Source organism: Astyanax mexicanus, chromosome 3 (genome assembly GCF_023375975.1).
Source record: "Astyanax mexicanus isolate ESR-SI-001 chromosome 3, AstMex3_surface, whole genome shotgun sequence".
In the NCBI taxonomy this organism is placed as follows: Eukaryota; Metazoa; Chordata; class Actinopteri; order Characiformes; family Acestrorhamphidae; genus Astyanax; species Astyanax mexicanus.
The window spans coordinates 30,870,933-30,895,518 of record NC_064410.1 but is presented as its reverse complement, the minus strand read 5'-3'; the positions used below and the strand labels follow the sequence as shown (position 1 = coordinate 30,895,518).

General features: G+C 40.0%; 1 protein-coding gene across 5 annotated transcripts in view; it reads left to right on the top strand.

The window, feature by feature from the left end:
• The window catches only part of arhgef1a (Rho guanine nucleotide exchange factor (GEF) 1a), a 103,031-nt gene that overhangs the window by 33,286 nt on the left and 45,159 nt on the right, over positions 1–24,586 (top strand). The window contains exon 1 of one of the 5 annotated variants that reach the window (XM_049476329.1): positions 15,929–16,223. The exons of 3 other annotated variants lie outside the window; for them this stretch is intronic. In XM_049476329.1, coding sequence (XP_049332286.1) covers positions 16,161–16,223 — 63 coding nt within the window. In that variant the 5' untranslated portion in view covers positions 15,929–16,160. Of the gene's footprint in view, positions 1–15,928; positions 16,224–24,002; positions 24,079–24,586 lie in introns of those variants that run through there. One more of the 5 variants, XM_049476328.1, reaches the window with a different exon arrangement.

The window sequence follows — 24,586 nt, the reverse complement described above, 5'->3', positions numbered from 1 at the left end:
GAGAGAACAGTTACTCAGCTGTATCTCCCTATTCCGTCGCCGAGCGGATGCCCGCACTCGGTTAAAAAGGGACATGGACATCAGTGTGATGTCTGATGCCGTGTCAAGAAGAGCATCTTGCACAAATTCATCCTCCAAAGTAGTAGCAAGATAGAATTTTCTGGCCACCCCCCTTTCGCTCAGATGGCCCAAGAACTGTCGGAAAGGAAGCTCCCCCCGAATTAGAAATGGGTCTTCTTCCTTGAGAGAGTGGTCAGTGTCTAGTTCCACAACTAGGACTGCACTAGGTGCAGTGTCTTGGGCATGCTCCCAAGTAGCTCGTTTGGGGTCTTTTTCATGGGGAGCAGTGCTCGACTGCTCCTGGATGTTGCGCCCTTGGTTGAGGTTACCCCTTTTCTCCTTGCGCATTTGGTTAACCCATTGTAGGATTAACTCAAGATCCCCTGCCTCCAGGCCGTTAAGGGTTTTGTCAAGTGATGATTTAGGGCTTTTTGCAGTCTGGTTTGGTCCAGAGTGCCTGTTATTCCCATGATGGTGTGGCCTGCCACCACGTTGATGGTGGGAGGCTCGACCTCGATGGGGTCTGCCCTGGCCGCGATTCACCTTATAAGTAGGTGAGCGGCGTCGCTGTGGATCGACCTGCTGACTTTGGGCTGGTTCTTGTCTATAGGGTCTGGACCCGTGAGTCTTATCTGTTCCCTGGAAGCTGTGCTTCCCCTCTAGTTCCATACAAGGGTTACTGGCTACTGCAAGGACCTCGGAGTCGGTTTTTTTACCCAAACTTTGCTGAACTTTTGCAAAGCCTCTAAGAGCTAGATCTCTTAGCTGCCGACTAGTCAGGGTGCGGGGACAAGCCGAGACACCTAAATGGTGGCTGGTTGAAGGATGGAGGTTCTGGACAAACAGGACCTTGAAATTTTCGTCCTCCTCCATCTCTGGTTCATTCTTGAAGCCAAAGTAAGCGCGCCTGAGGCGATAGTAGTACTGTTCGGGACCCTCCTGCCTGTTCTGCCTCACCGTGAATGCAGCGGAGAGGCCTAACTGGGTTGAGAAGCTAGAGAATTCTGCCTCCAATGCTTGGCAGAGAGCCCTATAGTTCCCCCTTACGTGTGGTGGTTGGCGTTCAATGAAACTGCTAACGTCACGGCTGGATGTTATTTTAATGAGATAGATTCTGTCGTCTATGGTGGCCAGAGGGAAGCGCCGTAGATAGTAATCAATGTCATTTAGATAAAGGTGGATATCATTAGGGCAGCCAGGCTTAGGTTCAAACCGGCTGATATTGCGGGCAACTTTATCCAAATCTCTATCTGAGGGTGTTATGGGCCTGGCCATATCTGCATTTGTTTGGGGTCGTCGGGTGTGTTCAGATTCGTCCCAGCCAAACAGGGTCCGGTTCACCTTTTTGGGGCCAGCCGGTTCCGGTTTGACTCTGATGGGTGATCGAGGAGCTTCAGCTCCTCCCTGGTAACCCATGGAAGTTACGGGCGTAGGAGTATGTACCTCCGTCTTAAAGAGATGTGGGGTCGCTGGTCTACCCTTTTGTTGGGCTTACCTTTGGCCCCCGTGAATATGTCTCATCCCGTTCTAATCTGAACTCTGCCAACTGCGTTTCTGCATCCCTTTTTTCTATACGAGCTAATCTTAAAGCACTCATAGCCTGTGTTAGTTCAACCTCGAGTTCGGTCTGTTGCTCCTGGGCTTCCTCCAGCTTACCTCGTGACTGGATGGCAAGCTTTGTGGCTGTTGCGGCCTCTTCCTGCAGTGACTTTACTTTATGTTCAAGGGCTTCTTGTTGAGATTTTATATCTGAACCAGTATTATGCCATTGCGCCAATTCGTCCCTGAGTTTTTGGTTAGTTTGCTGGAGAGCTGTACAGTGGTTAGTAGCATGTTGCTCTCTCTCTTGTGAGAGTTGGAGTTGTCTCCAGAGTATGAGGGACATTTTGTATACGGTGTCTATTTGTTCTTTTATTTTAAGGGATTTAGTTAGGTGGTCGTCCACACAGCTAGTCATCAAACTCTGAAGGTGGGCATCATCTGCCTGTTGCACGCCTTCAGCATAGTCTGGAATGCGGCAGCTTACTAAATCAAGAAGAGTGGCTTCTACTTGGTCCACCGACTCAGCCTCGCTGAGGAGCGGGGACCCTGCCTCTCTTGGAGAACTCATTTTGACTTGACGAGGGTCAAGCGATGCGAGCTGTATTGGAAGCCAGTCCCGGATGGGTGACTTAGCACTGCTGCTGAGATTGGAGAGATTGATGCTAGGGTAACAAACTTTGATGCGTAGTCCCTAGTGAATCTAATAAGCCAAAAGTGTAGTTTTTTTTTTTTTTGGATAATTATTATTTTAATTTTATTTGGGTGACCTTGGATAGGTATAAGTTTTAATAGTTTTGCATAAAAATTGTCAAATACCTATTAATAATAAATTAATTTGTTAACTAGGTGGTAACTGGCAAGGTTTGAATGACTGTGGATGCATTAAAGATAGCACTGCTGTCACCAACACCACAGTCAAATCCTGTCAAAAACCAGCATAGAGCGGATGTATGTAGGTCTATAAGGCTTTGATTTATTTAGAAATTCAACGAAGTGACTCAGACAGAGTCTAAGCTACCTTCAGTATTAGCGAGCAGATTTTTATTTATTTATTTTTTTTATTTTTTTTTATTTTTTATTTTTTTTTATTTTTTATATATATTTTTTATTTATTATTTTTTTTATATGGCTAAATAGGATAAGGATTATATGCCTGTATTTAGAATAACAAGAAGAAGTGGATAATATGTTTGACAAAACAAAATAATGAATGGCTACTATGGATTACCTAAATAACAGGTATTTATAGCAACCAATGATTATAACTTGAATGTTTAAAAATACTGGATATTATGGTTAGCTCAAATGAATATATTTAATGTAAGCAATGTGAGTAGAACAGCTGACAAGCAAGTTAGCTTTGAGAGTTGACACTATGTTTGAAGTAGGATGGCTACATAGAACAAAATATTGAATTATTACAATTGAGTTATCTAAATGTATCTATTTGAAGTGAATTCTAATTTGAATATATACTTACTAGTAATTAAGAATGGAAATGGCACTTACTAGTATTAATAATAACTAGGACGATACAACATTTAAAATATAACAGTAACCAAGCAAAGAAAGCAGGGGAAGAGGGTATCTCGATTAAGGTATGCCAAAACTCATATGAAGCCAACACCAACCACACGTAAACACAGTTTACTACAAGAATTTCCCAAAATAGCGTATAAATGAACTGCAACCCCCTTTAACCTGAGTATTCACCCAAACGACCAGAAGAGGGCAGTGTAGATATAGCTTTACCCCTAGAGGCACGAAAAGGTAAGACAGCCTTGAGGCAAGATGTAGCTGATACAGTTGACCACGAGATGGCGACTAGAGGCCACTGGTGGGGAAGGCTCCGCCTACCGGTGACACAACTGAGTCCCGCCCCCTTGAGTGGGAGGACAAACCTCAGCTCCTGAGAGCTCAGTTGCTTTCAAGCTTTGTGGGGAACACAACGGTCTTGCTGACCTTAACACAGAGACACAGAGAGGAACACAGCACGCAGGGATTTACTTCACACAGTCTGAGTCAAGCGAGGCTTCCGCTGAGGGCGTGATCCTCGCCCGTCGCGTTTTCGCGACTGTAAACCTCTCTACCACCTAAAAGGATAGCGTTACGCCGCGGTTTGCAAAGCCGCGGGGCACACGAGAGGGTCCCAGTACGACCGGGGTGCGGAAATCCGCGCACACGGGCCGTTTAAACTGGGAAGCGGGTTTACTGCACTGGAAATCCGCAGCTACAGCAACCTCGCTGAGGCCTTTACAAATAGCGCTGATATAATTCACGTGATAATAGTTGTCGGCTGAGCCTGTTTAGATACCCCGGGTAAATGTAAAGCACCAATAATAGTGATAATGAAAGCAGACGTACAGCGGCGTCTACAATACACACACGCACTCACACTGATCGGCTCTTTGGCGGTAATATGAGGCGTTTCACAAGTGATTACCAATGCTCTTTAAAACACATACACACAAAGGAGTTGGATATATATATAGATGTATATAGATGTGCGCGCACACAGACAGAGGAGTGACCCGGTTAGCTTTCGCCAGCCCGCTAGCGTTTTACTAACGCGGAGCGTAAGGTAGATATTTAATAAACACAACACACCAATACGTTTCCTTAACTCCGTGCTTTCTCCCGTAGATCAGAGATGTGACGTTGGCCCCACGTTGGGCGCCAAATATGTAGTGGTTACAATGGATACCGAACTATTTACCTGATATCAATATTAATTTTAATATTAATATTAAAGGTTAATAGGGCGCCAGTAGCGGCTAGCTACAAAATTTATATTTAACCTCAGGGTGAGTTCTTGTCGGTTTCAGAAAGTCTTTGAACCACGGGAGGAACACACTTAAGTCAACAATTGGCTAAATCAAGTAATGTTTATTTAGAATAAAAGTAATACATGGATATATGCAGAATTAGATAAGGGGCATAATTCAAACAACAATTTGAGAGTGAAATTTAAGCACGCTGATGATAACAGTCTTACAACCAAACCTTCTCATCGCATATATGAATAACTCAAAACACTTTAGACCCAAACAACAGAAATGTATAAGTAGATAAAAATAAACAAATCAATACCCAGTTTAATATACCAAAGGGGAAGTAATTATGATAACCCACTAGGAGATAAACCTAAATATGGATAACTAAACCCACTATAAGAATATTAGGAGATTAAACAAGATTATAAGTGATTATATACTGCTATAAACGAACTAACTACTAAAGAAGCAAAAACGCCCTAAACCCAAGCTACTTGAGTTAAACTAGGTTACATTAGAACTATGGAACTGACAGCGATCACCACCATCTCAACCGGGAATAACTATAACTGAGAACTTAGCAAGACTCAACCTAACCAGACCAACAGAACGCCACCAGAGAATTAGAGATTTAACCAGCGCCTCACTTTGCGTTGACCGGCCTCGGGCAACCGGTGTCGTCTCTGCCGCGAAGGGAACCGTCGGTGTCGACCGCCAGGAAGGGTAGCTCGATCCAGGTGGCCAAGCGGGTTCTTCAGGTGGACTTCACGGTGCAAGCAGGGCTTCGGTTCCAACGGCAAGCGGGAGCTTCGCTCCGGGCAGCTGATAGATCAAGGGTTCTCTTCGCGTCTGGGTCTGGTCGGCCGAGCGATGTATAACGCTAAGTATGAGCGGTGAACTATAGGCAGCTCCGTAGCGCTAAGGTGGTTCAATAGCTGGAAGCACCTAATTCTCTAATTCTGTTGATAATCGCTGGACTTGTGTTAGTCAGCGCGGGTGTGCTGCAAGCGCAGCTCGAGCTAGAATCTATGACTCACGAACTTAAGAATCACTAAGCTGAATCTAAGAGAAGTAAAACAAAAGAGAGAGTACAAAATTCTAACTAAAACTCTAAAAAAAATTGAACTTAACTAAACCTAAAAAGCGCACGAACTCCGAACTGCGAACCACGAACTACTAACTGAATGAACTAACATCCCCCTTTATTGGAAAACACGTTCCCTTCGTGACGTATTGGCCCTAACTTGTGATAGGTTTCCTAACTGCAAGTATAATTTCTAAAAACCCAATCATCTTCCAGGTAGGTGGAGTCTTGCCTAGACGACTTCCCCCTTTTTTTCTTTATTAACTTAAACCTTAACATTCTTAAATGATCAAATTAAACCATTGCTTATTAAAATGTACTTTGACATAGAAAACCCACAATTTCCCCACATTCACCCACTGTTGCATAGCATTTTAGTGATATGAATAAACATCTCAGAACTGAAATCCTAACCAGACAATTAGATAATCATAGTTGATTTTGAGGTGTAAGAATGGAAAGAAATATAACACATGACCAGGGAATACACTAACTCACACGCACCGGACTCTTAGAAAGGAAAGAAAGAAACTCGTTATGAACTTTAAACTTATTAATTCAAGATTTAGTTATTAACCTGATTAAAGTATTGTGGAAACATGCCCTGATAGCTTTTAAGTAATTATTTTAACCAGACTGCTAGTTTGTTGCCCTCCGTGTTCTTTTTGTAGTTAATGTTCATTCACGTCTTAAGAACACATTTTGTTTTTAATGTTTTAACATTTTTCAGCCTTAAATTTCCCTTTTGAAATGGCAGACTCGCCTGTGTATTCAAAGATATAAATCTGTGGCCGTCGTAATTCACACCTCTCCCCCACTAAGGAATGCAGGTCCTATTGCTCTGGTTAACATCATTTCAGAACCCTTTAAATCGGAAATTCACTATACCTTTATACTTTTATGCTTTGCTCTTTACTAAACAGGAAAATGTATCTATATAACCAAAGCAAAAGTTAAAACTACGCTGACTAGTTGCAATAGTTCAACCAATGACAAACAAGACATAATTCTTCAGCCTGGAACCTGTAGAAGAAAATGAAGGTAAACCTCAAAATTGTTCTCTTGATTAGAAAGTGTTTCATCACATTGCTTGATACCCTGCTTCTCACAATATTAGAATTAACCAACAGTTATTTAAGTTATTGTAAAAGCATATACATATGTAATTTTTCGATCATAGCCTCGTGCTCCAAGAAAAGTTCCTTTCTTCTCCTGCGGGTGGCAGTATTGTCTTGTTAAATGGTCCACGGGTCCTTGACCAGTTAAAGGGTCAAACTGCGTGTGTGTGTGTGCGTAAATTAGTGTGACTGTTTAAGAGGTGTGCTCCGAAGATAGCGGATCAGCAGGTGACATGTTAATCCCCAAGGTTTATGGGTCTTTGTTCGGATGCTTTTAGCGAGACAGATGTTTCCAGCAAATGGTCGTAAAAGTCGTTAAAGTGTTATCATTCAAGGTTGGGGGGATCCCCCTCTGCTCTCCAGTGGAATTTCTTAAGTGGATCTAAGAGTGTGATTTCACAATGAGACATCAGGCTATCTGCTACAATGAGAAGAAAAATCATTGCTTGTGCTAAACTACATCAAATTTTCCTACTCATATTTCTTTTTGCATTTTAGTTTTAAGAGTTCTTATAAAAAAATCAGATTGATGAAATCAAATTATATTTATATTAGTAGAGTCAATAAATCAAAAATTAAATATAATCACAATTATAAAATAAAAAAAATACATTTTAGCTCAGTGAAACAATTTAAGCACCAACACATTTTCAGTAAGTTACCTTTCTTGTAGAATTCGGTTTCAAATACTAAAAAAATGGGGAAAAAAGTTGTAAACCTGTAAAAATTTGGGTGCACCTAACCTTTGCCCTTTTCGAACGGGATTAGTTTTATCTAAGGGAGATTTTTATCTGACATCCTTAGTGATTTCAGCACATTCTAAATGCACCAGGTCAGTCATTTTTACTGGCCTGCAAGCTCCCCCACATTGTAAAACCAGTCGCAAAGATAACCTCACTTATAAAAATAGTACGTGGCTTTTTTAAGCACGGTGGAGCGTAAGGGGCATTCGCTTTCTTTTAGCATGGCACAAATACCTCAGGTCATCTAAACCTTTAGTAAACATCAGGTGTTAAAAGATGTACAAACCTAAAAGCCAGAAGATGAGCGAAAGCTTCTGCGGCTTTGGGAAAGACAATGTGCATTGTAGCTTATTGCTAACAAATGTGTAATAAGCATGTATCTGATAATTGTCTACTAATAGTCCATTTCCACTACAGAAGCAGGTTATAATATTGGTACATAAAAATACATTACCCTACCTCTCTAGTAAAAACCTATCCTGTCTGAAAAGGTCTTTTGAAGACATTACCGCCCACAGTGGACAGCGCAGTGGGTGGTAATGATTACGACTGGCAGAAGACCCTGAACACACATCCCATATGTCTCTTAGCTTTCATAGGACATGTTTACCAAACGTCATGGGACACAATACTAGTTCCTGTCCCATGACTTTCGACATGTCAGAACTGAGGGCTTTTTTCTGCAGTTCCAGCACATCACGCTGATTAAGCACAGCCCACTGTGCTACAGCACATCTGTGCAGCATGTGTTCAGAGGTGTTCCTGTGCAACACTGATTGAGCTGTGCTTTTTGCTTTCTAACTATCTTGAGTAGAAAAGGCCAGACGTGGGAGTGTGAGGGGCGGATGGCTATTATAGATGTTCCCTCCATTTCCTTATTGCTTCATGTGGTGCTCCAAGTCAAATTACAGACACACACACACACACACACACATGTAAACACACATCTTGTGCTGGTGTGTTGCAACTGTATCTCTGAGGGGATTTCTGTGCTTAATGACAGACAGGCCTCCAGCCCCTACTACCTGGTGGTTACCACAAACATGCATACACACACACACACTCTCTTCCAGCAACATGCCACCCCCACGCTCTAACCCCTACTGTCAAAAACACACAAAACACACACGCATTTTTTCTCGCCTGCCACAGAACAGCTCTGAAGAGCAGCTCCTTGATGGAGCGGTAACCCACGGCAACGCTCTGTGCTCTGTTCTCACACTCTTTCTCTCTCGCCTTCTCTTTCTTTCTCAAGCTCGCTCTCTCTCTCCCTCTCTTTCTCTCACACTTAAAAAAGGACGAGTTAATGTTACAGGTAGTGTTCACTTTCACTACAACAAATAGTAATAATAATACTGAACCAGCGCTGTGGCCTTAGAAACACAAATAATTAAGTGTACACCCGCAGGTAGCCTCCTGAACGAGGGTCTTGAAATTAGTCTTAAACTTTATCTATAATGATTTCATACGCTGTAATAGGATAGCAGTGTGTAAATGAATGAAGAGGTTTATTACAGTGGGGGACAGCTAAGGAATGCCCATACATATCTACTCTCTATGTTATAAGGTGTTATCTTGTAAGTAAGATATTTAAGTTTGAGCGAGGCTTGAAAGTGGGTGACAGTGTCATATGTGTACATGTGTACATGTTTTTTCTCTTATACAGGATTTCTTTTTTTCTCGTTGTATGACAACTTGATACTTTTAGTATCTGTAAAGTATCTGTTCCATAATGTTCCATAATGAATCTCGCTATTTCATAGGCTCTTTAATGGACTATTTCAATTTTGGGTTATTAAATGCATAGTTATTTCAATTAATCAAATGAATAATACATAAATCTAGGATTGATGTTAGCTTTAGCCACAATATTAAAACCAGCTACAAGAAAAGCAGAAACAGTAAGATGATTATAATGTTAGGACTGAGCAGAGTAAATCATATATATATATATAAGGAGGTGGGGTTTATGTTGTGACTGATCTCAGACTGATCTGCATATGAATAAAGTATTATGCAAAACATATGAGTTTTAATGTTTTTTTTAAGAGAATATTGCAGTGTGCTGAGTTACTGAGCTTAGTTGAGAGCTTTAAAAAAAAAAGAAGTGTAGATGCTTATGCTAACATACGTTAAAATAGAGCAAATGTGCCATCAGCTGTGTGTGTGTGAGTGTGATAGAGACAGTAAGGCTTTAGCACAACATCGCAGTTTTGACATTGTGGAGGAAAGTGAAGCAGGAAGGGTAATGGATGTCTTAAAAGATAGCTTGCTGTGTTTCCTAAACACAAACCTAAATTCCCAAATTTCCTTTGGGATAAATAAAGTATCTATCCATCCATCCATCCATCAGCGCAAGAGCAACAGCGTGAACACATTTTCACAGACAAACTTGGTACAACAGAAGGGAAATTTAAGATCAAACGAGATGCGCACTTTAGAACATGGAATCGTACAAGTGTACAAGGAGGTCAGAATGAGTACTCAATACGCAAAATGATGTTTTTTTTTGTTTTTTTTTTGCAATTGTGAATTGATTCAGAATCATCCTTGTCCGAATCAAAATTATATCTAAGAATTTAACATTTTCTGCCACCCACAATGAACAGGGTATTGGGCGACAATGATCGTGATCTATTTCATCTGGCTAGAATTGTCCTTGTGATAATAGAACAATATAGAATATAGAACAAGTCAGTGCAGAGTTCCTTGGCCTCCATGGAACATGGCAAATGTCATGGAACACGATACTAGTTCCTGTACCGTGATTTTTGCCTGCTCTCAGCGCTTTGCTTTTGCTAGCTTAGGCTGCAGTCTGCGGCACTCAGTAACAGTATCATCAGCACTATCTAAATGCAAAGTCACAACTCTCTGCTGCTGCATCCAGCTTTTCCAATGGCAAAGTCAGTCCTGTGCTTTATCTCTGCACTTCTTTATATTGATCCACTCAGTATTGTTTAGGAGGAGCTTGATTAGGTGATAAATACTCCTAATGTCCTGCAGGGGGTTTGGTAGCGATTGATAAAATGTTCAGTATTTATTATGATTAGGTAATTAGTTCTGTGTGTGTGTGTGTGTGTGATAGTGTAAAATTGAAAAAATCATGAACAGAGAAAGGGAGTGCATGCAAGTGCTGAAATGCTGTGTGGAAGTCCGCCCACAGAGCAATCTGTCCTGTCCACAGAGAGAGAGAGAGAGAGAGAGAGAGAGAGAGAGAGAAAGAGAGGGAGAGAGAGAGAAAGAGAAAGAGAGGGAGAGAGAGAGAGAGAGAAAGAGAAAGAGAGGGAGAGAGAGAGGGAGAGAGGGAGAGAGAGAGAGAATGGTGCTTCACTAGCTTGTGCTGAATAGCTGGAAAATTTCACAGAGAGACCTCTCATCAGTGATCCACACTGCAGATATGTAGATCTTGCAAGAACAGCACATACAGACTGTACTGCAGTCTTAAAATACATTCATTAAAGAGATGCTGAGGGTTGAAAGATTCTACAGACATTTAACAATCGTAGTTTAATCATATTGTAATTTTTTTTTTTTTTACATTTTAATAATAGTAACATTTGATTTGTGGCCAGGAAAAGGAAATAAGATATCACGCCTAATGTTGAAGGTGAGACTTATGGCTGCAAGTGCTTAATAGAAGGTTTAGAGAAGCAGCGCTTATCCTGGTGATGTACTTATTATGCAGAGTTGAGTGTCCGTCTAAATGTAACACACCTGAACCACACACCTGATGATTATTTACATTTGAGTTTTACAGTTAGTACTAAGCAGTGTTTGAAGGTAGATCACCAGGATTAGGGTTTGTCAGTCTTCCCTAAATGTTTTTTTGCGATTAGATTTTGATGTGTTATTAAAATGAAAACTAGATTAGCCAAAAAAGACATATATGATTTGTGGGTGTGCAACATGAATGTGAATGTACAGATTGGATTTTGTGTAAATTTTTTGCATGCATTTATGCATCTTATCACTCTCCAGCCACCCTCCTATCTTTGTAATGCCAGGCTCCGATCTCTATGAATGGAAATTGACCAAAATTCTGAAAAACACACATTGTTAGTGTTACTCTCTTTAACTAGAAGAAAGTGCAGTCAGTCCCAGTTCTCTCAGCTTCCCTACACCTGTGAAGTCCTCCTTGTGTGAGGGCTGAGGTGGCCTTTAAAAGTGCCCAGCTGTGTTAATCAGTCCATAGGGCTCTCCTCACGGTTCCCTCACCTCGTCCCATGACAAGTGTCATGAGATTTCTTCATGACTCTTACGATTCACATTTCAACCAGTGACTGCTCTGCTCATTTTATATTGCATCGGAACTGATTTGTTCACATTACAAACAGATATGGGTCGTAACATTTGTAAATTTGGTAAATGTGAATGAATAAGATCTGATCTGAGTAAAAAATCTGAATTGAGGCTTGTAATATGAACATAGCACCTAGGTTCTTCAACAAATAAATGAATGAAGCAATAAGTCGGGCCTAGAGTTATTTGGAGGAGGTAATTACCTACAAACCAAATGGGAAGAAAGAGGTTTATTTAGCCCTGTCACTATAATTACATTGTCGACTTATCGTACAATAAATGGATCTCAATCATTTTGGAGATTGTTTTAATGTATATGTTTGTTCACAAAAAAGTATATTTTTTCCCAAAATATGATTAATTACATATTTATTGTCTTTAAAAGGGTATGAATGCTTTGTTATTCAATTCTATTGTCATTAAGGCAGTGGCATTTAAAAGGTCTTAAAATTACAATAATATCGTTTAAGGCAATAACTTCTGGGATCATGTATATTGTCCACAAAAATTGTCATTTTGACAGGCCTAGGTGTATCAACAGTACTCTAAACTAGTTTAAAAACATTACTAAAAGAACTAAAACCAAACTTCTTTACCTACCCAGTTAGGATAAAGATGTCATGACAAACAATTAAAACTGTGTTCCAATATATATAAGCAGGTAGCACCACTTTAATGACCTTTAAAAGCTTTGGAGGGAGCATTGAACACACTGAGCTATATGCGCCTGCTTAAAACAGCTGGCTTCAGCTAACATAATACAAATTGTTGACACCTCATTTTAATACTGTTGGCTACTAGCGGATACTTCATGAAATGTGTGAAACTCATGAGCGAAAGTCAAACAAGAACTCATTGTGAGGAGTCTGCAGTCTGGTGTCCAGAGTCTGGAGGATTAAGTGGTATTAGTAGCCTTTTATGAGCATGGGCAGTTATAAATCCAAAACACGGCTGTCCCTCCTCAACTCTGCCAACTTTCCACATAACCCAAAGTCTGAGTGCGCTGTTGGCATGGCGACAGATGTGGTCAAAACTGCCTGCCTGCCTGCCTCCTGCCTCCCCTCCCAAAATAAACCATTTCTCCCATTCTCCCCTCACTAAACAAAAAATCGCAGTGCAGCAGTGTGTCACTCTCTCTGTTCAATCTCATCATCTCTCTCCAGCGCTGTAATGAAGAATAGCTGGAAGAGATTCGACAGCGGTGTCTATTTGCTGATATTGTTCAGTAATATGTACATCGATTGGCCATAACATTTACATCAACTCATGTGGGTCATAATAGTTAGCCTTCATTAACCATGTTCTTCAATAACCAACAGCCTAGAGGACCACCAAAGAGCAGATAATCAGTTGGTTGGTTGGTTCTTACTGCCATGTACTCTTACTGCCATGTACTCTGACTCTGAACTGGTAGTGTTGGTATTGGTGTGCTACATTACTCAGACACAGCAGTGCTGCCGGAGCTTTTAACATCTGTGCACACTCATTGTCCATTCTTTTAGACAGACCTACCTAGCTCAGAAACAGAAGTCAGAAAAAGAAGCTCAGAATCTGTTGCTGCACAGGTTGTGTTGGTAATCCTGTATTTCACACGTGTCAAGCTGCATGTTTTGATTCTAAACATGCAGCAGCACACCTGATTCCACTTCCTTAATCAGTCAGTCGATTAGTCTTAAAACAACTCATCACATGTGCTTCTGCTTGGCAGGAATCTAAAAAAATCTAGAAATCTAGAAAAATCTCTTTGTGGACAGGTTTGACACGTCAGCTTTAGTTCTTCATCAGTGGTCACAGGATGGTGCCTGCAAGATGCTGTTGACTGGATATATTTTGAGTGGTGGACTAATCTTAATCCAGCAGTAAAGCAGAAGTGTTTAAAAAAAAACAGCAGCCCTGCTGCATCTGATCCACTTAGTACTGTTGTAACACAACAACAGAATTGGTCCATCACGTCCATGCTCATTGCTATCTTACACCCTGCCAACATTCTATTTTCACAACTTGTGCCTGCGCCGTTTAAATAGAGACTAAATAGAGGCTTTTGAATATATCCACACCGATGTGTGTGGTGGTAAATTTCTGGTGTGTTGCCATCTTTGCAATGGAAAACACTGTTGCACCACTGACTGATTTGAACCCTGACAACAGTCAGCCATCTGATGTTCATTGCTATCTTGGCAATGAAGGTGCACTGCACACGCTCAGCATACATACACCCCGCTCGTAACACACACAAGATCATGACGCAGTGTGAAAACACAACTTTTACATCAACAATTAACAGAATACAAACTAAAATATAGCATTGATGTTCTTGTAAATGAGCCGCTCTCGCACCTTCACAGTGTGACTGTGCAGGTCAGTTTTCTCTGCTGAGAAGTGCAGAAGCGCTACACCGTTAAAATACCAATCCGCCAAAGTCAGAGAGCACCTGGCTCTCAAAGGAAATGGCAATTGACATGCTGATTGTTTCTTTTTTTGTTACACCCAAAACACACCCATGATTAATTAAGAGAATTAGTACATGCCTTTTGCAGGTTTCGAGTCACAGACAGCATATTATTCCTGCCCTCTTAACACCAAACTCACACTGACACACTGAGTTTAAATTAAGCTGCAAAATGTGCCGTTGACGGCTTGCCTATAAAATAGGGACATTGGACATTTATCACAACTTGTATGACAATCATTTATTAGTGTTCTTTGGCAGATCCAGCCTAAATATGTCCCACTTTTTATGTCCCAGATCATTGTTAGCATTGTTCACCAAAGAAAAGTCGTGTCAGTTTTATGACACTGTTTGTATTAAAGCATAAAAAGTACACTCACAGGCAGAATGTTTTTCCATCAACATATTTCAAGGTGACCTTTCAGTTGTCATGGTTCTACCTAGAACCACTCACTGGATTTACTGAACAACCCTAATTTGAAGGTAGGGCAGGGTAGAAGCAGGTCAACTTCAGGGAAATGAATGAAAACTACTGTGTTATTATATGTAATAAAGGGTCATTTGTTCTTCAAATCCAGGGAAATGAACAGGGCTGATGAGGGATCAGTGTTGCTCTCTGCTGTCTGAGTTCTTGTTTTTGTAGGTTCTCTGTTACGCAAGGGTGATTTTTCTTTTGGCACGCAGTAGGAGGGAGAATGCTGCAGGCCCTGCGGAGTGCACACTGAGTTTGGAGTGAGCATCACCATGTAGGAAAGTTCTGGCACTGTGCTGCGACTGAGCGTCCGTCCGTCATGCTGATGTAAAATCTTGGCTTTGTAGCGCAGGGTTTGGCTCTGAACTGAAGTTAGTACTTGCTCTACCTCTAACTGTAACACTTGAGCCAAAGCACTGTGTGTGTGTGTGTGTGTGTGTGTGTGTGTTTGTGTGTGTGTGTGTGTGCATATTGTTGGGAGAGTAACAGAGAGATATAAAGAGATCAGGTCAATGCAGAGCTTTACTAACATTTATAGTTCTGTAAATAAAGTGCTTCCCCAGTCAGTCGAGGTAGAGTGTGTGTGTGTGTGTGTGTGTGTGTGTGTGTGTTCAGCATTACGTATGAGTAGAGGTATGAGTGTGTGTGTGACACTGAACATTCCCCCTAGCAGGGAGGCGGAGATGTGAGACAATGTAGACTCATACTGCAGTTGCAAAGAATGCACACACACACACACAGACACACATACATACAGATCTGGAATAAATAATTTAGATTGAATGAATATTGATTTTACCAAATTAAAAACCTCTGGAATGTAATCAAGAGGAAGATGGATGATCACAAGCCATCAAACTAAGCTGAACTGCTTGAATTTTTGCACCAGGAGTGTCATAAAGTTATCCAAAAGCAGAGTGTAAGGCTGGTGGAGGAGAACATTATTCCACCAAATATTGATTTCTGAGCTCTTAAAACTTTATGAATATGAACTTGTTTTCTTTGCATTATTTGAGGTCTGAAAGCTCTGCATCTATTTTGATATTTCAGCCAATAAATCTATCTATCTATAGAATGTGGTGAAAAGACAACTTTTTATCTATCCGTTTTCTCTAAATCTATATACTATATATCTATCCCCACCTTTCTGTCTATCTATGTATATTTTTTCATCTATGAAACATCTATAGAATCTATATATCCTTCCATCCATTCTTCCATCTTTCACTCTCTGAGACAGAGGCAGTGAGTGTGAGATTGTGTGTGTGTGTGTGTGTGTGAGCAGTGTGTGTGTGAGTACAGGGCTGCTGGTTACACACACACACACACACACACACACGGTGTGCAGTGGGCGCGGTTTAGGATCGTGTTGCGCTGTTTCCTGTGGCGCGCGCTGGAGGAGCGCGAGCGGTGTGTTTAGCCCAACTTCTGTGTGAGCGCGAGTCTCCGGCGCTCTTTACACACCCGTTCACACCCTCACACACACACTCTCTCTCTCACACACACACCCGCTCTCTCTCAGTCTGAGGGAGCCGCTGCTGCTGCTGGACTGTGTGTTGTTTGCGGTGCGGAGCCGGAGCGCGCGGGGAGCTGCAGGCGTGTAGCCGCGCCGCTTCACCATGTCTCGAGTTACGGATCTGTCGAAACTTCGTCAGGAGAGGATGAGGGAGATCACTCTCAGGGTGAGTGCGGACACACACTCTCACACACTCGCGCTTCAGTGCCATCAGCGCGTCATAAAGCGGCAGTAGACATTTCCGTAGAAACGCGTCGTTTTGTGCCCTTTTCTGACAGTAAGCGGTACAGAAAGTGCGCAGAGTTAAAGTGCGAATCATTGCGTTGCGAAACACCAGGTTTAGAGAAGCGCGATGACGGAAGAGCGGCGGTGGGAGCTCTGGCAGTTTGGGGGTCTGTAATTTTCTGTAATTATCTGCATTGGCCTTACTTTGCCTGTGTAGGTGTTGATGAGTGGGATAACTAGCGACGCACTGAGCGAGAAGAAGTGTGTGTGTGTGTGTGTGTGTGTGCGTGTGTGTGTGTGTTAGTGGGCATGTTTTTTTTTTCTAAGGAAAATCATGAACTTAGATGAGGCATTAAGTTTGTTTTCAGCTGTGTTTTTTTGTGTTTTCTCAAGAACTAAAAAAAATCCCCAAATAGCAAAATGATGTTTTTGTGGCTAAGGCTAGAGTTAGACCAAACCACATTTACACCTGGTCACTTCATCTGTATCAGGATTATATCTATGTAAAGCTAAGCCATAAAAACTCCCCAAGACAAAAGACACATTAAAAAAATAGATGTTATTCTGATCACTTAAAACACACACTTTTAAGAGGTGGTATGAGACACATTTGAGCTATAAGTGCATTGTTCTCTCCCACACTATAGTCCAAACACCAACAATAATTGGGGATGCATTTGGCTAAAATATTATCAGGATACAATACAAATACTAGTTACTTCATCTGTCTGGATTCTCAGAATTATATCTGGAAAGGACCCAATAACACACCACATTTAAAACACACACAAATCTGATTCCTACTCTCTTCAGGAGGTGGTCTGAGATGCATTTGACAACCAAAAACTCCCTCTGTACATCTGAAACCCCAGTAATAACCGATGCACAACAAGCTAATTGAAATATTATGTCCCTTACACCTTTGTTTACACCTGGTCACTATCAGTTTTGAGTCTTGACTATCAGGATTGTATGTGGATAAGTACAGGCCACATAAAAATGCAAGTGTAAACACATCATCCGAGACACATTTCAGGAAGTGATCTAAAGCACATTTGAGCATTTAATATGTTCTATCAGCGTAAATGCATCCATCTCTCCAACATTCCTTCAGCAACTGAAGCATCCCAGTAGAACTGAAATACCAGTATTATTTGCTGCGCAGTGAGCAAATCTGCCCATTCCATCCCACATAGCGTTCAAATTTCAGTCAGACTAACTAGAGATGCATTTGACTTCCAAGTGTAAACTCCTGTGGCTGCAATCTAATCAAGGCCAGTTATAAAGTGACCAGTTAAAAAGGGTCTTAGACCCTGTTTACACTTGGTCACTTCATGTAATTTGAATTTTTGTAAAAGACTTAGATCTAAATATTGTCAAGCCAAATAACCACTACATATCTGATCACTCAGACCACTACAGGAGATGGTCTGAGACACACTTGAGCCAGTCTAAACACATCAGTTTCTCCAAGACTCGTTCAACAACCGAAACCTCAGAGTAGAACTGAAATACCATTTATATATAGCTGCTGCGCAATGAGCAAATTTGCACATTCTGTTCCACAAAGCAATCACATTTCACTCCAACTAACTAAGATACATTTGTCTCACAAGCGTACATTCATGTGGCCAAAATCTTATCAGGATACAATCCAGGGTTCTCAGCTTTATCAGCATCTACACACAGTTATACCAATGGCAATGGAAATACCTCACAAAGATAGGTATTAAACTTGTGTGTGTGTGCCTGATGGAAAAGGCTGGAGCCAGAGATAGAGAGAGAGAGAGAAACAACCAAAAAGAACGGTTGCCATAGAAATATTAGTCCACTCTATCAGAATCTGTACTAAGGTCCCACACCAGCACGAAGGTCACACACTCACACGCCAGCTAGCAGACATCATGTGAAAGATCAGATTGAAAGTGTTTCAGGTATAAAAATAACCTGCTAAATTTGTACCGAGCGACTGAATCATCATTATCGGCGGCGTCGTCGTCATCATAAGTATAATCATCATCAACGACGGGATCATTATCACCACCATCATCATCCTGTCTCCTGATGATATATAAGCAGCATTAGTTCCCTATAGAGCTGCTGTATTCAGGCCACAGGGCCACTGTAGGCCAGACTAAATATGGAGCTCAAACTGTTTAAACTGGAGCACCAGAGCTGAAGCCCTTCACTCACTCACAGCTCAGGCCTGAAATGGCGTCTGTGTGTTTGAGCAGTCTGATTAAATACTGTACAACTAAAACATTAGAAGTGACATTCTTTTTTAGAATGAGGTGGAATTGAGGGACCACAAGTGAAAATGTGAACCTGTCTCGATTTGACCCGGCTATCAAATATACTTATTTTATTTGAGCTAAACTGCTGTTCAGGTGCAGTTTAATCTGATATATTAGCCAGATTACGCTAATTACTCCAACTACGAACAAACAGTGTCTCTGCTCCATGTATGCAACTCTGTTTACTATGCGGGCATCTGCGCTTTACGTCCTATTAAAAACACTGTGAACTGTAAAATACAGTGAACGCAGCACAGACCGCGCGTGGATGCAACAGAGACAATGTTTGTTCATAGCTGTGGTATTTAGAGTTAGTATTAAGGAGCATTAAACTTTACAGATATACGTGCTGGAACACAGAATCTTCTCCCTATATTTACTATCTTGCTAATGCTCCAGAGAGCTCTGACCAATCAGAGGAAACAATGTGCGTTTAGGTTTGTGCCTGTGTGAAACCAAACCGAAAAGAGGGAGAAAACGCTCCAAATAAATGAACTGATAAGTTTAAAAGAAGCAAATCTATGTACAAGGGAATGTATGTGAATATTTGGAGTGGTTTGTCTGTGGTACATTGTGTACAGTCCCACAGTAGGTATAGTGGCCCAAATACCATTTTCTCACCAAACGTGATATTTTTAAAGGCATTTTTTTCTTTCGAAAACTTCAGCCCCTTACTGGGGCTGTATCTGCATTTGGCCATTTCTTCAGAAATACCTTTAATCATGAAACAGGTGCAATATGCAGCGTCTTATTTTGTGTTTTCCTCAGGTCCTTTATATTCTTCTTATATATATCCAATTTGTGTAAATTTCTCATCTGCTGTTTGAATGTAGCCTGTGGTAGATGTTCATCAATTAACAGTAGAGACCGACCGATATGGGTTTTTCTAAGGCCGATGCCGATACCGATCATTAGTGGTTAGAGTCAGCCGATGGCCGATGTGACCTGCCGATTTTTAGGGCCGATATGCTATCGTATTATATTTATTTGGCATGCTTAAAATCATACTAGTAAGAGGAGGCACAACAGTTGTAAACTTCACACAATTTATTGAAAATAAGGTTAGCATTTTATAGTGACTTTAATGTTACTATATCACTATATGTTAATAAAAAAAATATTAATTTTATTTAGATTGTATTATCCATAACATTTTATTTTATTCATTATATAACATATGTTCTATATACACTATATATTCATGTTTATAGTAGAAATATTATGTTGGCTATTATATAAAATTTACTGTAGGGGCCTACTAATTAACAAATGTATGACTTGTTGCAGTCTGTTAGTCTATTAATTATTCATTTTAATATGTTTAACAGAGTGCAAGAAGACTTCCATAATGTGACAACTTTAGATAGTTACTCCAAAACGGCAAAGCTCATTTCTTCTTCAACTCCATGCAGTTGAAAACGAATGGACATGGGAGGACAATGTTATAAAATGTTCACATTAGGGCTGCAGCTATTATTTTACAAAAATGGGTGACGTTTAAATTAAGAATAAAATTATAAATAATGCAAAAACAGACAGGTGCTGTAATTTAAATATAGCTTTATCTGTTTTTTTTTTTTCTTCTTCAAATGAGCTCCTTAGCCAGAGAAACGCGTCTCATCAGCTGTACTGGAGGTTCGGTGCGTGAGCGGAAAATGAGTTGAGAAAGCTGAAGAGCGCGGACTTTATAGGTTCAGGATAAAATGAGCTTTTATCAGAAAAGTCTGGAGGGGGTTCTAAAGTAGAACCCGACAAAACAGAAAATTCTGCTCATCGTTTCATTTAATATCTAACAGCGCAAACCGCTTTAAACGGGTGAGTTTTACAGCAGAACAGCAGGAGGCGGCATGATTTAATGTCTGTTTGTAGTGAAGGAAAAAAAGATGTTTTATTTTAACTCCATTATTTTAGAAACTATTTGTTTTATTAATTCGTTTACAATAAAGCTTATTTATATATAAGGAGAAGTACAGTCCTCTAATAATCCTGACTAACCAGTAATTATTATTTCAGCGCAGCTGATGCTGCGAATATCCTTAAACAGTTTTAGTCCTGCCCTTTTTCATTTCGTCTAAAAATAATTTAAATACTGAAAATATCAAGTGTTAATTTGATTTTATTTACTTAGATTTTCGTTTCTGAAGAAGAGACGTCAGTTATTTTATACTAGAGCTTATAGATAGGGCTTGCCTTGCATAGTCAGGGCGCATTCCAAATGCACTCCTGCCATCAACGCTAAGCATAGTTTCGTTTGGAGAGAAATGCTACAACACCGATGCAGTTGAAATTCTATTCTTTTTCAGTAAATGAAGCAACATCACAGATTACTAATCACCTTCATGCTATATGAAGGTGAAAAGATTTGGTTTAATGGTCCACAGTATGACAGTAGCTTTGTTGATAAATGTTGATAATGTGATGAATCTTTAGATTTTGTAAGCATATTGAGGAAAGATCACAGTCTAACTATGTTTATTTACACAAAAGTAACATTCAGCTGAGATGTTTATAAATCCTTAATATAAAATCAATATTTATTTGTATAGTACTTTTTACAATTGATGACACAAATCAGCTTTACAGAAATGTGATCACAGGACAGAGAATCAGGCAAAATATTGAACATACAGTACAGAACCTCTAGTGAGTTTTTTTCTGCAAGCATGATAGCAGAAAATGATCAGCTGAGCGTGTCACATCATGTCAATGCTAAACACAGACAGTGTTTTCTATATCTTCTTTATCCTTGTTTAAAGAGTAATTTAAATGGGTAAAACAATATTTTATAATATAGATAATATAAATGATCTATTTATGTCACTGTGTTATTGTTTACAATATGTATCATTGCCTAGCCAGAAATATACTGTATATACAGCTCTGGAAAAAAATTAAAAGACCACTTCAGTTTCTCTTATTTTGCTATTTATAGGTATTCGTTTCAGTAAAATAAACATTGTTGTTTTATTCTATAAACTACAAACATTTCTCCCACATTCCAAATAAAAATATTGTCATTTAGAGCATTTATTTGCAGAAAATGAGAAATGGTCAAAAAGTTCATATTCATATGAACGTATTAAGAGTTCAAAAATCAATATTTGGTGGAAAAACCCTGGTTTTTAATTGCAGTTTTCACGCATCTTGGCATGTTCTCCTCCACCAGCCTTACACACTGCTTTTGGAGAACTTAATGCCACTCCTGGTGCAAAAATTCAAGCAGTTTAGCTTAGTTTGATAGCTTGTGATCATCCATCTTCCTGATTCTTCTTGATTATAATTCAATTTGGTAAAATCAAAGAAATTCTTAATTTTTAAGTGCTCTCTTATTTTTTTTCCAGAGCTGTAAAAGCTACACCACATCTTGTATGTTCACTCGTGTTCATGGTTGTTGTCTTTCTGTACAACTCACTTACAGTATTAGTTAATTATCCCGACATTATTCAGTAGATTGTGCTGGTACAGGTCAGAACTCATAGGCCCATCAATAGTGGAAAGGTTTTCTGGACTCCATGTCTGACATTCGGAATGGGGTTGGAATGCAGTGTTTGGTTTTCACCAGAGAACATTCCTCCAATAAGCTTCTGGCTTCTCTGCATGGTCTCCATAAAAAAAACTTTGCATGGGCAGCAGTGTTCCTATTTGCTTGACTGAAGACTAATGTACACTGAAAATAATCAATGCATAAGTGTAACTCTCTCTAAAAGCACAGGCAGACACAAATTAACAATATACACTGCCTGGCCCAAAAAAAAGTTGCCACCATAAAAAAGGTCACACACTTATTTATTTGGACCGCCTTTAGCTTTAATTGCAGAACACATTCACTGTGGCATTGTTTTAATAAGCTTCTGCAATGTCACAAGATTTATTTAAATCCAGTGTTGCATTAATTTTCACCAAGATCGTGCATAGATTGAAAGTCTTCTCCAGCACATCCCAAAGATTCTCAATGAGGTTAAGGGCTGGACTCTGTGTGGCCAATCCACCACAGAGTGAAAATGGTGATCTCATGCTCCCTGAATCACTCTTTCACAATTCCAGCCCCATGAATCCTGACATTGTCATCTTGGAATATGCTCGTTCCATCAGGGAAGAAAAAATCCATTGATGGAATAACCTGGTCTATATTCAGTATATTCAGGTAGTCAGCTGACCTCATTCTTTCAGCACATACTGTTGCTGAACCTAGACCTGCAGACCAACTGCAGCATCAACCCCACATCATTTACGTTCTTAAATCCAGATGGAGACTTTTTTTGGCAGGCAGTGTATATATTTTAATTAAACTTAAACCCTTATTAACAAAACTTGAAAGTAACTAAGAAGTCTAAAAGCCTAGACTACACAAGACGGGTGTAAAACATCATTAGCCGATAGTAAAGACTTAAGTTTTATACCTTATTTTTCACACTATAAGGCACACTTAAAATCCTTTAATTTTCCCAAAAATCGTCAGTACGCATTTTATTCCAGTGCGTCTTATGTATGAATTTTATAATTCAGGATTTAAGAAGCAGTAAAGCCACTCCGCTGAAGTACAGCTTTATAAAGGAGTTTCAGTTTAGTTCTCCAGCACCGGGGCTGGAGTGGCATTAGCATTAGCCGTTAAACACTATTTCCCCAGTTAGAGGTGAGTATCATCGGCCTGTAGCCTGCTCCTAACCCCGGCTAGCACTGCTGGTGCAGCATTAGCATTACCCACTAACAGCGCTCGCTATTTCCCTATTTAGCGGTGACTATTATCGGCCTGTAGCCTGCTCCTAACCCAGGCTAGCACTACTGGAGCAGATAGCCACTAACACTGCAGAAAAATTTACTAATCTAAGCTTACTGCAAATAAATAAAAGCACTTTACTCACCCAAATAAAGAGAAATAGAGAAATCTGTAGATTAATATCCAGCGCTCGTTTGACTTTAAAAGAATGTTTTTTTATTACAGTTTTGTTTGCTTAGCTTAGATTCACTTAACTTAGTTAGCTAACCCCCAGAATTAGAATTAGAAGTTGCTGATAGTGTCTCTTAAAATGCGAAAAATAATCCAGTGCAGTGAGTCTTATGTATAAAAATAAACCAGAAAATAGACAGAACGCCTTATAGTACGAACAATGCAATATCCTTTAAATTAAGTTCTACTATTAAATACTTATTTAGTTGTGTGCAGAATGTAATATTAAATTCATGCACATTAAGTTGAACTAAACTGATTACCACGTTTAGATGATTCATTCCCTCATTTGAGCATTTTTGACCTTGTGCTCATTCGCAGTCACAGAATAAAGATACACACTCATACGTACACCTACATATTTTCAGTGCACTGCAAAAGTCTTTAGTGTAGCTTCAGGCTGCCAAGTTGTCAACCCCATGCTCATGTTCCTATGGCAACCCTTAACTGTGAGCATTAAACATGAGAAAGAGGAAGTGCTCGCTCTCCATTTCCTGTACAGCATGTCTAAAGAGTGGCACAGACGGAGAACGAGAAATTCAAAAGCAGATGATGTGAGTTATCAGAATCTGGTACTTTTTTTTATTATGTTTTATCATGAGCGCATGTGTTTGTGTTTTCTATGTGGAATTTGCCGGTTTAACAAAATAATACAGTAGAAATGGTGTCTGGCTGTCTGGGTGTATTAAGGCAAGCAATTACATACATTAAGGTAAAACAGTCCACATTGTACCTTACAGAAATTGCAGTGCAGTATAGCATAATGTGCAGTCTGTACTCTGGGCCTGTAATTATGTGCAGTGTGTAATAATGTGGTAAAGCTGAGGCAGCAGTAGAGGGGTGATAAAAGTTGATATGGACTAAAAAATCTGATCTGTTTTAATGGACAGAGTTTTTATGTGTTGGTACCTCAGTATCAGCATATTTGTTTGTGGGGCTGTCAGTTATCGTTTCCCCTTTTTTAGTTTTGCTTAGTTCCATGTTGTTATTAGTAGAGCAAGACGAGACTGTTCACTCCCTTTGGCACACTGTCTCATCACCATCTGTGTTTAGACCTACAGT